This window comes from Hoplias malabaricus, chromosome 1 (genome assembly GCF_029633855.1).
Source record: "Hoplias malabaricus isolate fHopMal1 chromosome 1, fHopMal1.hap1, whole genome shotgun sequence".
NCBI lineage: Eukaryota > Metazoa > Chordata > Actinopteri > Characiformes > Erythrinidae > Hoplias > Hoplias malabaricus.
This window is the reverse complement of record NC_089800.1, coordinates 35,672,632-35,686,762: the sequence shown is the minus strand read 5'-3', so window position 1 is coordinate 35,686,762 and position 14,131 is coordinate 35,672,632. Positions and strand designations below refer to the sequence as shown.

At 39.4% G+C, this 14,131-nt stretch overlaps 1 protein-coding gene across 9 annotated transcripts in view; it reads left to right on the top strand.

Moving 5' to 3' along the window:
• Positions 1-14,131, top strand: part of zgc:172282 (leucine-rich repeat and fibronectin type III domain-containing protein 1-like protein) — a 315,052-nt gene that overhangs the window by 264,431 nt on the left and 36,490 nt on the right. For 3 of the 9 annotated variants that reach the window (XM_066662428.1, XM_066662427.1, XM_066662429.1), the window contains 2 exons: positions 1,884-2,512; positions 5,844-5,954. In XM_066662428.1, the coding sequence (XP_066518525.1) occupies positions 1,884-2,512; positions 5,844-5,914 (700 nt within the window). In that variant the 3' untranslated portion in view covers positions 5,915-5,954. Of the gene's footprint in view, positions 1-1,883; positions 2,513-5,843; positions 5,955-7,194; positions 7,309-8,192; positions 10,667-12,044; positions 13,616-13,750; positions 14,045-14,131 lie in introns of those variants that run through there. The other 6 variants (XR_010801215.1, XR_010801209.1, XR_010801221.1 and 3 more) reach the window with 5 other exon arrangements.

Genomic DNA, 14,131 nt, shown 5'->3' with positions numbered 1-14,131 from the left:
ACCCTCTTATTCAGGAAGGTCAGCCAAGTCAACACACTTAGTATCAGAAATTTTTACTGTCAGTTTTTGTTTTTTTATTTCACTTTGAAATTTGTGATAATGTCAATATCATACGTAGTCATTTTAAATGGCTATATTTTTTAAATATGTCCATAATTCCTGAAAACAACCCCCACCCTCTCATTCAGAAAGGTCAGCCAGTTAGATATTGAAAGATACACATTCAGAAGTCTTGTGGTGTCCATGCCCCAATGAGTGATGAATGAAACGAATTACCAACAAACATACAGAGACAAAGGGACTTATATACACATAAGGACACCTGAGACTAATAACGAGGGGACAGGACTACAAATGAGACATGGACGAGGGGGTGGAACAAAGATGGGACATGAGTGGAGAAATGTACAATAACAAACAGACATGTGCTAAAAGCACAGACATGACAGGACAAGAGCGTGACAGACATGATTAAAGACTGGGGACTGGAGTGGAGACAGGAAAGGTGACAGGACTGGGTACTGGGACTGAACATGAGGCAGGACTGGAGACAGGACAGAGGGTTGAAACGGGGACTGGACTGGAGACAGGACAGAGGGTTGAAACAGGGACTGGACTGGAGACAGGTGACAAGACACTAGACTGAAATGGGGACTGGACTTGGCAGGGGAACAGGGACCTGGACGTTTACAGGGACAGACATGAACACAGTGACATGAACAGAGACAAAGGCAGACACAGGTACAGGGACAAGGACAGAGACAGGAACCAGGACAGGGACAGACAGGGGAACCAAAACAACTGGGGTGTGCCCAGGACTGGCAAAAGTCTGTGGGGTTTTCCAAGAAGCCAGCCTGAGCACAGCTCTAGGCAACAAACAGGGAGCTAATAAAGACAGACAAAGGGAGCTAAGCAGACTAGACATAAATACAGAGAGCTGGACAGACTAAACCTAAACACGGAGAGCTAAAGTAAACATGACAGAGAATTAATAACATGACATAGGAAATGACAGAGACAGACCGGACTGAGTAACATGACACGGCAACAATGGAAGAGAAACAACATGACCAACAAACATACAGACACAAAGGGACTTATATACACACAAGGACACCTGAGATTAATAACGAGGGGGCAGGACTACAAATGAGACACGGACGAGGAGGAGGAACAAAGACGGGACATGGGCGGAGACATGGACAATAACAAACAGAGCCATGTGCTAAGAGCACATGACAGGGAAAACAGACACTACAGGACAAGGGCGTGACAGGTGGCACATATTTTAACAGATCAGTGTTTTTTCACTTTTTTGGAGGGGGGGTTGTGCACTTGATATGTTCACATAGCAATTATGCAATAGTACATGTCAAAGAAACATTCCTTTCAAATGATGTGTTAATGTCTGTTTTCTTAGAAACTTGACAACTCAATCCTGGCCAGTAAATTTCTAAATGTTTAAAGTTGAACAAATTAAGCCATGAACAAATTAGAAACAATTAATAAACTGCTTTCTCTGTGAAGCTACTTAATCAGAGACATTAAACTACCTGTAATTCAATGGCGCTGGACAGCTAAACAAGTTTAGAGGAGAATACTCTAACAAATGTCCACTTTTGGCTAGTATCATCAGTGATGTGGAGAAGGGAGTGCCTTTCTACCTACAAGAATAGAGTATAACTCTACTCTCAGACATCTAGCTATGGCTGGCCACAGAGGATCAAACTTGTAATTATTGATAGGGTCAATGCTATGTGAATGCTCCACTTATTACCTCAGTAAGGGCATAAACATTTTTCGTAAACACTGTTAATGGTGGTAAATTGGTGCATAAAATGTTCTACTGAAATTTGCTCTGGTGTGTTCTCCTTCCTTTCCAGGATGATACCATCCACAAGTCAGGATTTCCTGGTAAGGGACTTGGTGTATGGCCGAGAGTATGACCTTTGCGTGCTGGCTGTCTATGACGATGGAATGACCTCACTGACTGCCACACGGCAGGTGGGCTGTGTCACATTCATCACAGATACAGAGTACAGTCAGTGTGAGTCACTCCGCAGCCATTTCCTGGGTGGCACCATGATCATCATCATTGGTGGCATCATTGTAGCAGCTGTCCTGGTCTTTATCATCATCCTCATGATACGCTACAAAGTCTACAGCCAGCAAGAGGCTGAGGCTGGGAAAAGAATTGCCATGACTAATATCCGATCACAGACCAATGGAGGACAGGCAACAGGACAGGTCCCGCATTCTGCATCCAAGGTCACAGAAGGTTTGGAAGAGGGGTCAGAGTCAGTAAGCAATTCCGGTGCACAACCCCTTGCTCTCAAAGATTCTGTTGCCATGGCACGAGTGGTGGATTGTGAGAAAAGAATGGTCAACTTAGAGACAATTGGCGAAAGTGTGATGTCTCCCACACAGAAGCGCCTCTCCAGGACTTGCACAGAGGTCAAAAGATCTTCACTGTCAACCAATGAAGGAACGACAATGCTGGACATGTCAGGAAGTAAGTGAATGATAAATTTCAAGAAGGCTTAAAGGTGTAACTTTGGTTTGAACACTGGAGAGACTTGATGAACAGAATCTTTCCTGAAAGTCTGGGGACAAGCAATTTTGTGATAGAATAGCAAAGACTATTAAACAGCTTTTATTAAACAACTGGAAATTCTAAGGATATGATCTCAGTAAAGAATCCCACCTAAACATGGTTAGAGAACGAGTCCTGTACTTAAAGGGTACGTCTATGATTGAGGGGAAACACTGTCCTCTCTTGTTTGTTTATGTTCAGAAATTGCACATCTTTCAAGGTGGAACGATATGTTTGAAGGGAAAAAAATTATGATTTTAAGGGCCAGGCACTGACAGGGGGCCCTTTGAATAATTTCAATAGTATTGCCGTGTGTATGCTTTTTAAATAAAACATAATTTCATCTGTAAAATAAGCTAATTAAACATGGTTGTGATTTGCTATAACATTTTTCTCAAATTATTATATTATATCATATTGTTCTTTCACCCCTCTCTCTTTTTACTAAATGGTACAGTCTGATTGTGGCAGAGCAGGACACGTGAATGTGTATGCTCCAGGAATGCTCAGCTCAGCTATCAGTTGTTCTAAAGTGAGCGCTACCACTACATGTACACTCAGGCACACACCATCACTTAGCTTGAGCCAGACAAAAGCAGACTTGAAATTAATTATCTTACGCTTGAAAATTTCACTTCCACTACCACACCCCTTTCTTTCAGGAGGGGATGTGTAGTTCAAGTATCTTTCATGGGCCCCAAGATTTCTAGCTGCACCCTTGGTTGTATGTACATGGCTCGAATTTGGAGACATTTACACCTTAAGAAATCTAAAACAGCATAAATAGTTCAATATTATTCAATATGGAGCAGGAATCGAGCTATATCTTCATCTTGTTGCTTTTCAATGTTTGATGTTCTTTCTGTTCTTCTAAAAAATGCTTTGCTCTGCCATGAGCAGAGAGAGAAAGCGTAGCATTCTGAACTGACAGTTTGTTTTTTAGCCATTTTCCAACAATGGTGCTTCATAAACACATTAGGCTGCTTTAAAGCACACAAAAAGACTGGACAGCTGGCAAATGATGAGGAAACATCCCCAGAATATTATAAGAATTTTGGGATTTTTTGATTACAATTGTGAACATCACCTTTATGGATGATAAACAAATAAATAAACACATAAGTAAATACCATAATAAGTTAATAAATAATTAAACTTAAACATAAAAAGGGGTTACACTGCACATAAGACACACTTTGGTGAAATATTGCACATAAGACACACTTTGGTGAAATATTAAACAAAAGAAAGGATAATGTTCTAGGACGAGAGCAACAGAGATTCTACAGAATAGAGGGACATTTTCCATGATTCAACTTGATCTGTGCATATGAACCACTGAGAGTTCAAACAAAATAATGTCTAAGAAAAATAACTGAGTCAGGTGGATTCCAACAATTAACCAATAACTTCTTTGTTATAACTTCAGGGATATTTTGAGCAAGCAAGGTTTTTGCGAGCGCGCGTGAATAGTTATAGCCAACAGAATTATGAATAGCTAACTGCAAGCTAACTTCACTGCAGTATTAAGCTATTTAGTTATTTAGATTTTAGCATTACGCAATCAACTAGCCCTGTATGTTGATAACTACCTGTCTAGATAGCATTTACAGTATATTCTATTACTGATAGCAAGGAGACGGCGGATCACTGTTTACCCACTGAAGGCAAAGTTGGAGGTTCACTAGTGTTTTACACAGTGTTTTCTGGGCGGACCACTGCTGATTAAACAGAATTTTAGACAAATGCCACATTTTAGCACTTTTCCATATATATATATATATATATATATTAAGATTTTAAAATGTAATACAATTCATACAACAGTTAGTTATGGTCGCATACTCTGGTTGAGAAGCTTTCTTAAGTGAGGTTTATTTCGTGATAACAGTACGTTTTTTTCACAACAACTGTATCACTATCAGTCCGCTGAAAACAGCTGCAGCTCAGCTGCCGTTATCACATTTTTCACAGCAAAATTAGCTTCAGTTCATGTTTCACACTAATAAACTGTGTTCATCCATCCATCCATCCATTATCTGCAACCGCTTATCCAGTTCAGAGTCACGGTGGGTCCAGAGCCTACCTGAAATCATTTGGCGCAAGGCGGGAATACACCCTGGAGGGGGCGCCAGTCCTTCACAGGGCAACACAGACACACACACACATTCACTCACACAGGACACTTTTGAGTCACCAATCCACCTACCAGCGTGTGTTTTTGGACTGTGGGAGGAAAGCAGAGCACCCGGAGGAAACCCACACAGATACGGGGAGTACACACCAACTCCTCACATACAGTCACCCAGAGCGGTAATCGAACCCACAACCTCCAGGTCCCTGGAGCTAAACTGTGTTCAGTTTACTTCAAAAATAATAATACCAATAAAAATCATGTACCAATAATACTCATTCACTGTTATTAACACGTTTAACTCTTAAGTTTAACTTGAAATAAATGGAGTCTAATGGCAGTGACTGGCACTAAATATAAACCAGATTCCAAAAAAGTTGGGACACTAAACAAACTGTGAATAAAAACTGAATGCAATGATGTGGAGATGGCAAATGTCAATATTTTATTTGTAATAGAACATAGATGACAGATCAAAAGTTTAATCTGAGTAAATGTTACATTTTAAAGGAAAAATATGTTGATTCAAAATTTCACAGTTTTAACAAATCCCAAAAAAGTTGGGACAAGTAGCAATAAGTGGCTGGAAAAAAAGATTGAGCATATAACGAACAGCTGGAAGACCAATTAACACTAATTAGGTCAATTGACAACATGATTGGGTATAAAAAGAGCCTCTCAGAGTATCAGTGTCTCTCTGAAGCCAAGATGGTAAGAGGATCACCAATTCCACCATTGTTGCACAGAAAGATAGTGCAGCATTACCAGAATGGTGTTACCCAGCGTAAAATAGCAAAGACTTTTAAGTTATCATCATCAACCGTGCAATCAAACAAACAAATAATAATTTGTTTAATAATAACAAATAATGCCCAACATTTGAATAAAACCAACTAACATTATCCCAGTAAGTATAGTATTAATTAATTAAGTAATTCATTCATTGTCTGTAACCGCTTATCCTGTTTGGGTCATGGTGGGTCCAGACCAGGAATCACTGGGTGCAAGGCAAAAACACACACTGGAGGGGGCGCCAGTCCTTCACAGAGTGATACAAACACACATTAACTTAAGTGTGATATTCCGAGTGTGAATGTGTTGGTTTAACTTTTCCAGATCTCTCCTCGCGGCAGTCCATATTGAGATTGTCATGCAACCAGCATGACCAGCATAACCATTCTGGTTGACCAGCTTAACCAGCAACATGACCAGCACCACCAAGCATGAACAAAATCAAATGCAACATACGATATGCTGGTCAAGAGCTGGTTAACCAGCTAGCTTACAAGTAAAGGGTATGTTTTGCCTAAATGACCAGCTTTCCAAAGCCTTGACTATCAATGACCATTCATTCATTCATTATCTGTAACCGCTTATCCAATTCAGGGTCGCGGTGGGTCCAGAGCCTACCTGGAATCATTGGGCGCAAGGTGGGGAATACACCCTGGAGGGGGCGCCAGTCCTTCACAGGGCTATCAATGACCAGCTCAAGACATCTAAAACCAGCTTGTGCTGAATTTTTCAGCAGGGTGGCAAGTGTGTTCCCTTAATTTTTAACATCTTATCAGCAAATGTGGTGGTAATAAAACTGCTTTTAGATCATTTTTCCTCCCACAGTAGCAGGTAAATAAATAAAACCAGATATCATTGCCTACATATGTAATTTCCCTACAAGATTTAGACAGCTTTTCTATTATCCTGTTCATATGATCTATTCTACAGCTAAATCAATTCGTTTTTAGGAAAAATTTGTTCAAATGTGTACATTTTTAGGGCATCTGGTCACGCATGGTCATGTGGGCAATGAAATTACATCATTTTCAACTTACTCTGTCATTTGCACCTGGCTGTTTTTTCTTGAAAAATAATCAAATATCCATGTCTGAATAGCTGACAACACACACACACAAACACACACGAGGAAAGTCACATTAGGATTTAGGTGGGTATTGTTTAATAAAAAATAATCAAATATCATGGGTGTATTTTCCTTGTTAAAATATTTAATTTAAACCATATGTTCCTACTATGGATCTTTGTTTTTTATTTACATTAAAAATGTTTTCAGCTTAAGAGATATAAACTTATATTTAAAAAAAATAATAATTATTTTATTTTTAGAGGTGCTTGGACTAACATTAGGGGGCCCTAAAATGGGCCCATGCCTCAAACCCCTTTTCATAATCACTCCGGAGTCAGGTATAAATCTAACAAAAATATGGCATCAAAATTAGCAAACTACAGATTTAGGAAATGTTTAAATTGTTGTAAACACAGGCTGGTTTGCTGAAATGTGCCAAGGTTCTTATAAAACCAAACAGAACCAGTTCAAGGACCAGATTTGTTTTTGGCTGAAAAGCACTGACAGTGGAGAGAGCATGAATCATTAAGAGAGTGAGAGATAGTCTAGCAGCTTATCCTATTACTTCCGCAGCTCTGCTCATCCCTCTTTGTCTCTTGCTCGCAGACACCACAGGCCCACAGGTCAGCGAGGAGAAGAAGGGCCAACGAGACTGGAGTGATTTTAAAATTTGATGCCTCCTTCTGCTGTCCCACAAGAGGCAGCCATCAACCTTGAAAAGTAATGGCATAATCCGGTCTCTCACCCTCATCTACCATTCTACATTATGGAATATAGTTTTTCTAAAAATGGAAAAGAAAAAAAGCAAGAAGACAGAGGCATCTTGGAGACAAATTGATGAACGCAAGATATAATTGTCTGCCACCTACTTCCAGTTAACACACCCATCCTTAGCATTTAACAGCATGGGTTGGATTATTTCAGTGTGATGGACTCTCATTTACAGTTTAGTCAAAACCACTCTAGAATTTAATAAATCATTGAATAATTTAGTGCTTTTATGTATTTAAAGCAATTTCTCATTATTTACTAAACACTTATATATTTATTTATTATTATTATTATTATTATTATTATTATTATTTTTACATATTAAAAAATAATAGGGCAGATTTGCGAGCATTGATCTTTTCAGAGGTCCCTTCACCATGTGAAAGATCATGATCTCTATAAAGGATCAAATCATATTTATTTGTATAGCACTTTTTTTAGCAACTGATGTTGTCACAATGCAGCTTCACAGACAGTGTGTTTAACATCAATCCACTAAAAGAATCTTATTTATATCTTCATGATTTTATTATGCAGATATTTTGAATGTTTTATCAAATATACCTTTATCATTGAGTAAAGCATATATAATATTACATAACATAAAATTTTTTAATTATATTAGCTTTGTTTATTATTTATTTAATTATTTTTATTGGATCAAAGCTGGCCTAATTAAATCAAACTGGTCTACTGGTCTTATTACCGTAATTATACTGACTAATTGATTTGATGGTTTGTTGAGTGCTTGCTTGATTCATTGACTTAATATTAGTGTTTAACAAGCATTTTCCTCCTACTCTTTTGTTTTCTCTCTTCTTCCACCACCACAGAGCTCTTTAGGTCACCAGTAATCAGGGAGAACTGATGGAAAAATAATGGAAAAAAAATCACAAACAAACATAATAATATATATTTTTTTAATCCTGTGGAACATTCCCATTCAACCACACTCTTCACAATGTATCCTTGGGACACTCCAGTCATTTTCACTAGGACACAGCTGAGGACTTGATTCACTGTTTCCATGAAAAGGAAACAGTGCACATTGTTGTTTTGTAATTGTTGGCTTTTGGTAACATAGCCCCCCTGTGGTCAGGATTGTCTTGTGTTGCTGCTCACTACAGTATGCATCATTATCTGGATGGTCTGCATCCATGGACACCTCTTCAGCAGAAGGTGAGTTCAGATTTGCTCTTAAATTACATTTGATTTGTACCTTTCAAATAACACATGTGCAAACACAGATATAGATGATACTACCACTAGATATAGATGATACTACCACTTAAAATTCAGAGATATGTAAGAGTATTTCATTCAGTTTCTGTGCCCACAGGCCAAGGTTCCATTAACATTAAATGTGTTTTGTAATCTGTGCAGTGCTAGGCAATGCTTGCGCTGGTTGGGTAACATAAGATCTGACAGTTAGTATTCTCCTGCAAGCTTGTTAAGCAATCAAATTAAGTTGAATTTGAAGCAGGTCTATTGGATGTGATGGCTGAACGTACATTTTTTGGGGGTTGAGGGGGAGATAGACCTAGAAATAGGTTACCTGTGAATAATAGTGGTGACACATTACACACTTTTTCCAGGCCTTTCATCACAGATTTTTCACATCTGCTAATAAAGGCACATGATCACATCATAATCCAAGACAAAAAGTGGATTGTCAAAAAAGACAAATCAGATGATTGTTTATTTTATTTGTGAATAATGCATACTTCACATGGACAGCAGTGATGCTTATTGGACATAATCACTGGATACATAGATTTACTCATCTGCTTTGGAACAGGTTGATTGTTAATGTTAACTGAATAACGGGTGTTATTTTGGCATGAATGTATTTATAGTGCTGTGCGTCTAAGCATACATTTTATTACAATAAATACAACAACAAATACTGTAAAGGTGGCTGGATATAGAGGCAATAGTAGTAGTAGTAGTAGTAGTTGTAGTAGAAGTGCAATAGTTTCACAGAATTTATTAGAAACATAATACGAAACAACCAGGCAAGGCTAACAGAGGATGTCAAAAGCAAACTATAGCTACCAGAGATTAAGAATAGAAATACTAGACCCAACTGGAAATACTACAAAAACTATTCTAAACTAGAGTACAAAAACTTAACACAACTAGAGCAAGGAGATATGGAAACTAGACTAAGAACACACATGAGACAAGGACACAACAACTAAACTACAGTGAACAAATTAAGGTTCAAATTGAGCTAGAACTACTAGACAACATGGTAAACTAAAGAAACAAATATTTGTACACATATTAAACTGGAAGACACTAGAGGTTGTAGGCACTAAAGAAGACAAAGTGAGACACACGGGTGCAAACAGACTAGGGGCAGTACACAAATCAAGAAGAGAGACTGTACCCCTGTGGAGCTGAAATGCGGGGGGGATGGGTAAGTTGATGAGTAGGGGAATTTCTGGTCTGCAATAAGGTGAATGTGGGGGTTGGGTTACAGAGACAGCACAGAGCACACAACTCACTCTGGATTTCATCCTGGTTTCTCACCCAATGTTCAGGAGGACCTCACAGAGCAGATATGATTTGGGTTGTGTATCATTCTCAGCACTGTAGTGACACTGACAGTGGTTTAGATACAGCAGTGCTGCTGGAGATTTTAAAACCTGTATCCATATTGTTAGACACACATACCTTGTTGGTCCACCTCACAGATATAAAGTCAGATAGCTAATGTGTTGCATCACAATTTGTGTTTATCTTCCTCTAGTCCTTCAGCAGTGGACACAGGACATTGTCAGCTGGATATATTTCATTGGTGGACTATACTCAGTCCAGCAGTGATGCTGAGGGTTTTAAAACTTAAAGGCTAAGCACCACTTAATGGACCTCCATGAATATTTCACATTATTTTTGTTACTGACATATATAAGTATGAATTAAAAATGAAAATAGCATGCTTAATTTGCTTTAAAACTGACAATTGTATTAAATTGACAGAAAAACCCGAGCTCGCCACGGACATTCTTGAATGCAACCATGACATCACTGTTGTGAACACAACGTGACTGACTGTTATGACAGTATCTAGCTAGCTAAATAGCCAACATTATTCATGACAATAGCCTAGCAATAAGCTAAACTCAAATTTAGAAGTACTGTTATTCTTGTAAATGTGATCAAAGTCGAACTCAAATTCATCCGACACTATAAACCTCCGTAATGCAGCCTAGTATAATGAGCCACCAAGTTTAGCAAGTAATGCTAACGCTAACGAACACCAACTAAAACAGGCGAAGTAAGTGTACTTACTCTTTTTACCTCCATATATACAGAGGCTCTTGAACACCTTTTGTTGGTTTCCTTACATGCCCATATTGTTGGAAAAGCACCAGTGAAATGAGCACTTCCGATAACGGAGTGAGCGGATGGTCCTTTCCAAAGTGCCAGTTTAAAGTTGACAAATTTAGTCCATTTTCTGGATATTTTGGGATCTTTGGGCCATTTGTGCACAGATGTCCCACGGTACACTGAATTATTGCAGCCAAAAACAACACACCTTTTTGTCATTTTGCATTAATTTAAGTGCAACTTCTAGAATTGTTGTCCACCATCTACGTCACATGCAAGATGCCTATTAGAGTTTCCGAACACTGTTGGGGGTGGGGTCTTTTAAACTTTATTCCTTGAATAAGTAAGAAATAACATGTTTTCTGACTATCAATAAACACAAGTTAGGAACTCAAATTCTACTGTATTTATTAGTTTGACACTTTCATATAGCTGGTACTTAGCCTTTAAGAACACCTAAATCATAACTGCTGTGTGGGTGTCCAGACCATTGAAGACCAGGGTAAAAGGGAGCAATACTGCAGAGCATACTGGACTCTTGTCTTTAATTGTTGACCTGAACTGTATTTTGCTCACATTTCCTGGTATGAGGACTTACATGCTATTGCAATGCTGTTGGGTGTATACTTCACCCTGGAGTCTGTAATTGTATGTAACCTGGTTGAATTTCCCAGTTATTAAAGATAGGTTTTAAAATATGTAAGTTTTACAGGATATTCTAGAAAGTTCATGTTAGTTAGTGCAATAGTTCATGTACTCGCACATCTTACTTTTCACTGATTTCTGTTGAACGATCTTTATTTTTTGTCTGTGCTAGGCGACTGCTTGTCGCCTGTCAATTAAGAGTCTGGGATTGGGCAGGGCTAAGAGCAGTGTTGAGAGCAGGGATTGTAGAGAGCCACGCTGATTCAGCCATGTGGGACAAAGGCTAGTTTTTGTGCCTGAAATGCGTCCAAATGTGGCAAATGGACAGTTAGCCCACTTGTGTGACATTTGTAAGCACATGATAAGGACACGGCCAATGTTTTTTCAGAGATCAGTGAGCTGCCGAATACCCTCTGTGCACGCTGGGCCGTGACGTACTTTCCGCTAAAAGATCAGGATGGTTGTAAACATCCGGTAGCCACTGAAAGCATATACGGTGCTAGCTAGTCACCTCACCTGTCTTTTCGCTATTGAATTGTGCATCTTCTACGTACTTCCTGTCTGTTTACATATTCTAAACATGACATGTAAATGGACAAAATTATCATTTCAACAACGTACAGACAGCAGGTCTAACCACCACTGCTTATTGCACAGCATCAGCTAGGTCCAATTCTCACTTGAGCTTCCACACCTTTCCAAAGGATACAGAATTGCAGAAACAGTGGATTGTTAAGACCAGGAGAGATCATTTTATCATCACAAGTACTTCCTGAGTGTGTTCGTGACACTTTGTCACTGCTGATCTGATCGAGCCTCCCATTCCTGCTGGACGATGACGACTGCAACCTGGAGCTGTTCCTGTGCTTTTTCATTGGAATTACATTAATATCCCAGCCCCACAACCTGGAGTATGGGAAATAACAAAGCATCCACTCAACCCTGATCCAACAGAGATGCAGACTGAACCTGCTGATGATGACCCATGGTTGTGCCATGAACATGACTACTGCACCAGTACTGAGCCTGCTGTGTTTGATATCTCCCTCAACAAAAATGAAGTGAGGAGATATCAAGGCTCCGGAAACAAATCGAGGAGTTAACCATCAGCAGCAAGTTCAGTTTGGAGCGGTTTTCTTACTCTGATGAGGACATACGACTCTTTACCAGGTAAATAAAAACATTCACCGTGTCTGAGTTAGAACCAAAGAGCAGTAGGCATATAAGATTAAATGCAGCAAACAGTACAATATTATCTGGGTGGAGAGTTATTTGTGTGTGATCCAGGTAACTTACCATTCTTAAATGTCCCAGAGTTTTATAGTAGAGATGACAGTTAAGATCAAAGGACTACACGTCTGCAGTTCAATGCTGAGCAATGCTGGGAATTATGTAAAGCTTGTTTTGCTTATCAGAGATGATCTGAATGATGAATGGCAGGGACAATAATTTCAACCAGGCAAGCTATAAAAGATAAGGCAGCTCATGTTATCTGTCTGACAATGCATGTGGTGTTCAGTAAAGCTCTGTGACAGTAATCAATTAGTGCAGTAGTGTAGAAAAGAGGTGCAGGGACAGTATATTAATGGCACGGGGCAGTGGCAGGAGACAGTACACAAGTATTGGATGGACCTTCTCTGGTGTCTGAAATAAAGATGTGAATGAATTAGCCTGATCAATATAACTCTATGGGGCAAGACAAAGACCATCACTGAGTGAATACTTTGCCATATAAAATATTATATGTTAACACAAAGGGTGGCACGGTGGCGCAGCAGGTAGTGTCGCAGTCACACAGCTCCAGGGGCCTGAATGTTGTGGGTTCGATTCCTGCTCCAGGTGACTGTCTGTGAGGAGTTTGGTGCGTGCTCCCCGTGTCCGTGTGGGCTTTCTCCGGGTGCTCCGGTTTCCTCCCACAGTCCAAAAAACACATGTTGGTAGGTGGATTGGCGACTCAAAAGTGTCTGTAGGTGTGAATGTGTGTGTGTGTCTGTGTTGCCCTGTGAAGTACTGGCGTCCCCTCCAGGGTGTATTCCCACCTTGCGCCCAATGATTCCAGGTAGGCTCTGGACCCACCGCGACCCTGAACTGGGTAAGCGGTTACAGATAATGAATGAATGAATGAATATAACTCTATTCCACAGATTTGCAAGTCCTGCCCACCTGATGGGCTTCTGGGAGCAAATATAGCAAGCCACCCACAACATTGTATGGGTTACAAGAGCACAGAGCATACTGAAGACTGATCAGTTCCTTCACTCTTCCCATTGCAGTGGTAAATGTTTTTTTCCTGTTGTCCTTACAAAGTGCATTATGTCATTATTTTCAAGTTAATCTGTATAGCAAAATAAGTATTGATAGTTATTATGCATTTCTTGCAATAGCATGATAAAATTTTTTTTTTCCCCAGGGTCTTCAACCAATTAATGTGTTCTTCCTGTTCATGAACTACCTGTCATTGGGACTGATGCAAAAGAATTTGGTCCACAGATTTAGAATACGTTGGTCAACTGTAAGTGGCATTGTTAACACTTGGGCCAACTTCCTTTATACTGTATTGGGAATCGTGGATATTTGGCTAGATGAAGACACTGTGAAAGGTTACCTCCCAGATGTTTTTCAGGACTATGCGGACATTCAAATAATTTTAGATTGCACAGAACTGTGATGTCAAACCCCAAATTCCCTTCTCCTCCAGAGCGAGGTATACTCCATTTATAAGTCATACTGTACATTCAAAGGGTTTATTGGAATAGCCCCTCATGGTACAGTGACCTTTGTGTCTTCTCTT